Source organism: Nothoprocta perdicaria, unplaced genomic scaffold (assembly GCF_003342845.1).
Source record: "Nothoprocta perdicaria isolate Ctin4 unplaced genomic scaffold, notPer1 scaffold_283, whole genome shotgun sequence".
In the NCBI taxonomy this organism is placed as follows: Eukaryota; Metazoa; Chordata; class Aves; order Tinamiformes; family Tinamidae; genus Nothoprocta; species Nothoprocta perdicaria.
Window position 1 is genome coordinate 426,646 of NW_020455514.1, and position 5,738 is coordinate 432,383.

The following is a 5,738-nucleotide window of genomic DNA, read 5'->3' on the forward strand; positions in this document are numbered from 1 at the left end:
GAGCTGCATGCCGTACTGGGGGGGAAACGGGGGGTCCGACCGGCCCCGCGCGGCGCGGGCACAGCGCCCGCACCCCGGGGCACACGGGGGGGTCCTGCATCCCGGGGGGGGGGTCTTGTCTGGCGCAGGGAGGGCGCAGGGATGGGACCCCCCCGTCCTGCATCCCTCCATGGGGATGGGACATCTCTCCAGCATCCCCTGGGGACAGGATGGAGGGAGCTGCCCCCTATTCCATGGGGACAGGATGGAGGGAGCTGCCCAGCATTCCAGGGGGACAGGATGGAGGAAGTTGCCCCCTGTTCCATGGGGACAGGATGGAGGGAGCTGTCCATCATTCCAGGGGGACAGGATGGAGGGAGCTGCCCTCTGTTCCGTGGGGACAGGATGGAGGGAGCTGCCCATCATTCCAGGGGGACAGGATGGAGGGAGCTATCCCGCTATCCATGTGTTCAGGACAGGATGGGGACTTCTGCCCAGCACCCCCTGGGGACCGGGGGCTCCATCCAGCTCGGGGCTGGGAGCACCCGCCCAGTGTCCCCTGGGGCCAGGGACGTCCCCGTGCGCGCGGGGCCAGGCCGGGCTCACCTTGAAGAGGCGGAAGGCGGCCACCCAGCACGTGCGGCTCTGCTCGTCCTCGCTGCACAGCAGCTTCAGCCCCTTGGTGCCGCTCCGCGCCTTGCAGGGCTGCGGGAGCCGCCGTCACGCGCGCTCCCCGTCCCACCCCGGAGCCACCTGGACCCTGCTCCCAGCGTCGGGAAAGGGGCCCAGGCGTCCGGGCACTCCCTGCTCCTGCCCCCCGGCAGCAGCCCCCCACCTTGATGCAGAAGCCGAACTCGGTGGGTGCCCCGTAGAGCTTCTTGCCCTGCGTCACGTAGTAGATGTTGGACTCGGTGAGGTCGGCAAAGTACTGCAGGTGCCGGGGGTCCTGGGGACGGGGCGGGGGCGTCACGCGGGACATGGGGACACCGGGACATGGGGACACCGGGACGTGGGGCTGCCCAAGGGCTCACCTTGGACGTGCCCTTGGTGGAGTAGTAGAGCCCCGAGCGGCGCAGGGAGAAGTGGAAGCGCTTCCAGACCTTGCGGCCAGGCTCGCGCAGCTGCAGGAAGCCCTGGACCTCGGGGCAGCTCCCGGAGTTGAGGAAGTTCTGGAGGGGAACGAGGGGTGACGGCTCTGGTGGGTGTCCCGTGGTCCCTCCGGGTGTCCCTGGTCCACCCAGGTGTCCCGCGGCGGCCCCTACCTGGATGAGCTCCGAGTGCGCCATGCTCTTGTTGGCCTCCAGGCAGCTGGACACCATCACCTCGGGGAAGAGGGACTGCTGGGGGGGGCGGGGGCGTCAGCGGATGGGACTCTTGGGTCCCCCGGGCCACCCAGATTGCCATGGGGCACCCTGGTCCCCAAGGGACACCGGGGTCTCCCTGTGTCATCCAGGTCCTCACAGGCACCCCGGTCTCCATGGGGCATCCATGGAGGTTTCCAGCTTCCCTTGGTGCCCAGGAACAACCCGGTTCCAGTGGGCGGGGGCTTGGGGCTGCTAGGATCCATGGGGGTCTCCCTGGTTCCTGGGGGGTTCGGGATGCCTGGGGGCCACCCTGGTGCCGGCTGGCCCCCGTGGGTGCTGCTGGTGGCCGCTCACCCCGTTGCTCCTGAAGAGCTCGTACTTGGCGAAGTTCTTGCGGAAGACAAAGCGGCTGTCGGCGCCGGGGGCCCAGGCGTCCTGCACCTCCAGCACGGCCTCGTGGTCCTCCAGGCAGCGCTCTGGGGGCAGGAGGGGCTCAGCGGGGCGCCCGGCGCCGTGTTCCCCCCGTCCTGTCCTCACGTGTCCCCGGCGCTCACCCAGGCCCAGGTGCGGGTGCAGCTCCACGAGCGCCCAGCTCTGGTCGTGCAGCGCCTGCGCCCGCTGCACCAGCATCTCGCAGAGCTGCCGCGCCGTGGTGCCCGCGGGCGCCGCCAGCGCGCGGCACGCGCCGTCCTCGCTGAACACCTTCACCACCTGCGCGGGACGCGGGGACGCGGGGACGTGGGGCCACACGGGTTCGTCTCAGACGTGCCCTTGGTGGGGTAGTGGCCGCAGGGACGCGGCCTCAGCGCCACCCGCGGCCACGGGGACCGTTTGGTCCCCTTCCCAGGGACCAAAATGGGACCGTGACGTCCCCAGTGGCAGCAGGGCTTGGCGGGGGGACGTGAGCCCTCCCACATCCCCCCCCCCCCAAAGGTCTGTTCCCTCCACTGCTGTGCTGAGCGTGTGAGGCCTCAACCTCCCCGCCAGCCCCAGCTGGGGGAAGACCCCGGTGTCCCTGGGGGCACAGCCGAAGCCCCGTCCCTCGTGACCCGCCCTGTCCACAGGGTGCGCAGGACTCACGTGGGTGGCGCCGTCGCGGGGGGGCCCCTGCCCCACGCCGGGGCTGCTGAGGATGGGGGAGTTGGAGGGACTGCAGAGCTCGGGGAAGGGGTTGGGGATGGAGGGCAGCGAGGAGGCGCGCGGCTCGTCCGGCGCCGGCGTGCGGCTGCGGGCACAGAGGGTGTGAGAGCCGCCCCGCCATCCCCACACACCCCTCGGGTGGGCCCGGGCGTCCGGGACGCACCGCGACCCCCCCACCCACCTGCTGGCCTGGATGAGGAGGGGCTGGGAGCGCCTGATGTCGGCAGCCGGCGGCCCCTCGCCCGCGTCCCGCTCACCGACACCCTGGGGAGGGCCGGGCGCCCCATCCTGCTCCGTGCCACCCGCCCCGGGGGGCTCCGGGGGGCTGCTCGGCTGAGCCCCCCCGTCCATGGCATCATCTGCAGGCAGAGAGAGGGGGATCCTGCAGCTTGGCCCGGACGCCTGGGCCCTCGCAGTGCTGCCCAGGGCTGCCCACCCGCCTGGGCCCTGTTTTGCCGGCGCCCAGACTAGCGCTGAGTCAGCGTGAGGCCGGGTGACTCAGCACAGCCGCTCCTGCCCCCGCGGCGCCCTCCTGCCCCGGTGCCGGGCAGCCGGGCCGGGCTGGGCCGGGGGCTCTGCACAGACCTGGGGCACACAGATCTACCCCCGGTGCCCCGGGGAGCAGCCGCCACCTCCTGCCCTGCTGGGATGGGGCTCCCATAGGGAATGGGGGAGCAGAGGGGCAGGGACGCGGCCCCCTGCCCTCACCCAGCCCATCCTGCCACTCTGTCCCCGTCCCAGCTGAGGCCCAGCCAGCTCGTGGCAGGAGTGGGTCTGGCACTGGGAGCTCACTCCGCTCCGGGCTGCAGGAATCCAGTTCGGTTCTTGCGGGTGCCTCTCGTCCAGGTGTAAGCGGAGGCACCTGGCTGGCTCTCAGGAAAGCCCGGTCGGGATTCGGGTGCTGGGCGTGGAGCATGGCAGGGCCCGGGGGGACCCTGGTGTCCCCGGCGGCGGGACAGCAGCCAGCTCTGCACGCGGGCACAGGGGATGCCGGACGGGGGGACGTGTCTGGTCGCTGTCCCCTGCCACAGGCTGCGAGTGCCGCTGAGAGCCAGGCCAGGCTGCGCCCCGGAGGGTCTCCTGGTGGCCCTGCATCCCCATCCCTGTCACCTCAGCACCCAAACCAGCCTCCAACACCCAAACCAGCCTCCAACACCCTCGTGTTTCCAGGAAGATGCAGCGCGGAGAGGGGGAGCCGCGTGCCGCGCCGCAAGCACAACCCTGTACGAGACACCAGGGAATCCCCAAGCCCCCGCACGGCGCCCCGCAAGGCTTCCCGGCGGCGACGGCAGCCCCGGGCGACGAACGGCGGCCGGTGCCCGCGGGGCAGGGGCGGCGCTGCCCGCAGCGGGGCGCTGGGCTCGCGGGGAGCGGAGCGGAGCCGGGCGGGCGGCGGGGGCAGCCGGGGCGCCGCGGAGCGCGGCCCAGACACCTCCCCGCGCCCGGCCCGACCGGTTCTGGCGGCCGCTCCCAGCTCCACCTCAGCGCGTTGGCATCCGCGCGGGGCCGCCGGCGCCGCGGGCCGCCACCGGCACCGGCGCCCGCCGTGGGAACGGCCGCGAGCACCGACCTCCCGCGCGGCGCCGCGGCCCGGGGGGCCCCGCCACGCCGCGCTGGGACACCCCGTGCCGCGCTGGGACACCCCGTGCGCGCACTGCCCTGATGTGACACTGGGTGTCGCGCCGCGCTGGGACACTCCGCTCCGCGCCGCTCGCCCGTGGGTGCCCCCGCCCCCGGGGCTCGGCCCCCAAGCCCCCCGGTGCGCGGCAGCCCCCCGGGGCCCATCCGTCCCGCGGGCCCCGCCAGCGCCGGTGCCGCCGGTTTAATCATTCACCGGCACCAGCCCCAGGCGCGGCCGGCTCGGGGCCCAAGTCCGCGGGCGCGCGGGGGAGCCGCGGTCCCGGCCGTCCCCGGCCCGCCGCGGGGCCCCATCCCGGTGGGACACCGGGTGGCTGCCCAGGGGACGCGGCGGAGGGTCCCGTTCCCACCGCCGACCCGCCAGCCCCTCACCGAGGCCTCAGGCCGCCCCGACGCTGGTCCTGGCCTTGTGGCTTTGCACCCCCATCTGTGACACTGACAGCAGCAGTGGGGGACACAGGGTGTCCTGGGGCTGGGCCACGGAGGGGGCTACGGGCAGGACTATGGGGCAGGGCTATGGGGCAGGGTCCTGGCCATCAGAGCTGTGGGGTAGGGGTCCAGGCCGGGGCAGGTCATCAGGTTTGTGATGGCCCAGGGGCCACCAGGGCTATGGGACAGGAGGCTCAGCCACGGGGTTATGGGGCAGGACCCCAGGGCCACCACACTTACGGGCCATGAGACCGGGGCTATTAGGGCTATGGGGCAGGGGAGCAGGGCCATGGGCCATAGGGCAGGTCCAGGAGTGTCCAGGGACACTGAGGGAGGTTGAGGTTGAGCCAGGTGGGAGAGGAGGAGGAGGAGGAGGAAGAGCAAGGAGGGATGGGAGCAGAGGCCAGGGGAGTGGGGCCCTGGAGTCCTGGACATCAGGGGGGTCATGGTCCCACAGAGGACCCCCAGGCCAGCTCCTACCTGCAGGCACCCGCTGCCCCACGTCCCGTGTCCCGCTGCCCTGCTCCCGCTCCCGCTCCTGCGTCCCGAGTCCCGTCAGCGCCGCCGCCGCGCCGGGGATTCCTGTTTTCCCCAGCCTTTATCTACCTGCGCCAGCTCCCGCCCCCGCCTGACATCATGGCTGGGCGCAGCGCGGTGGGGCACCTGCCGTGGGGCACCTGCTGTGGGGTATCACCTGCTGTGGGGCACCCGCTGTGGGGCACCTGCCGGGGGGCGCCCGCTGTGGGGTATCACCTGCTGTGGGGCATCCGCTGTGGGAAACCTGCTGGGGGGCGCCCGCTGTGGGGTATCCACATGGCCCCACGGGGTCCCCCACCCCATAGCCCCGCTGCCCACCAGGTGATGGGGAGTTTCCCACAATGCCTTGGGGGTCCCACCAGGGGGATGGGGGCTCCCTAAGGTCCACGTGGGGCTGGGGGTGGGGAGAGGAGGGGGCTGTGCGGTGCTGTGGGGCTCCCACGGGATCTTTGGGGAACCCATGGACTCTGTGGGGCTCCCATGTGTTCTGTGGGGCTCTCACAAGCTCTATGGGTCTCTGTCATGTTCTACAGGGCCCTCATGGTCTCTACGGGTCTCCCATGATCTCTGTGGTGCCCCTGTGGTCCCTACAGGGCTCCTGTGGTCCCTATGGAGGTCCCATGTCCCTATGGGTCTCCTATGTCCATATAGGGCTCCCTCATCTCTATGGAGCTCCAATGGTCCCTATGAGTCTCCTGTGGTCCCTATGCG

General features: G+C 72.1%; 1 protein-coding gene across 1 annotated transcript in view; it reads right to left on the reverse strand.

Moving 5' to 3' along the window:
• GRB7 (growth factor receptor bound protein 7) overlaps positions 1 to 2,774 on the reverse strand; it is a 4,390-nt gene extending 1,616 nt beyond the window's left edge. Inside the window, exons 1-9 of the mRNA XM_026041380.1 lie at positions 2,605 to 2,774; positions 2,364 to 2,508; positions 1,838 to 1,994; positions 1,638 to 1,759; positions 1,242 to 1,319; positions 1,011 to 1,148; positions 815 to 925; positions 586 to 684; positions 2 to 15 (exon numbers count right to left, since the gene is read on the reverse strand). Coding sequence (XP_025897165.1) covers positions 2 to 15; positions 586 to 684; positions 815 to 925; positions 1,011 to 1,148; positions 1,242 to 1,319; positions 1,638 to 1,759; positions 1,838 to 1,994; positions 2,364 to 2,508; positions 2,605 to 2,774 — 1,034 coding nt within the window. The remainder of the gene's footprint in view (position 1; positions 16 to 585; positions 685 to 814; positions 926 to 1,010; positions 1,149 to 1,241; positions 1,320 to 1,637; positions 1,760 to 1,837; positions 1,995 to 2,363; positions 2,509 to 2,604) is intronic.
• Positions 2,775 to 5,738: the final 2,964 nt, after the last annotated feature.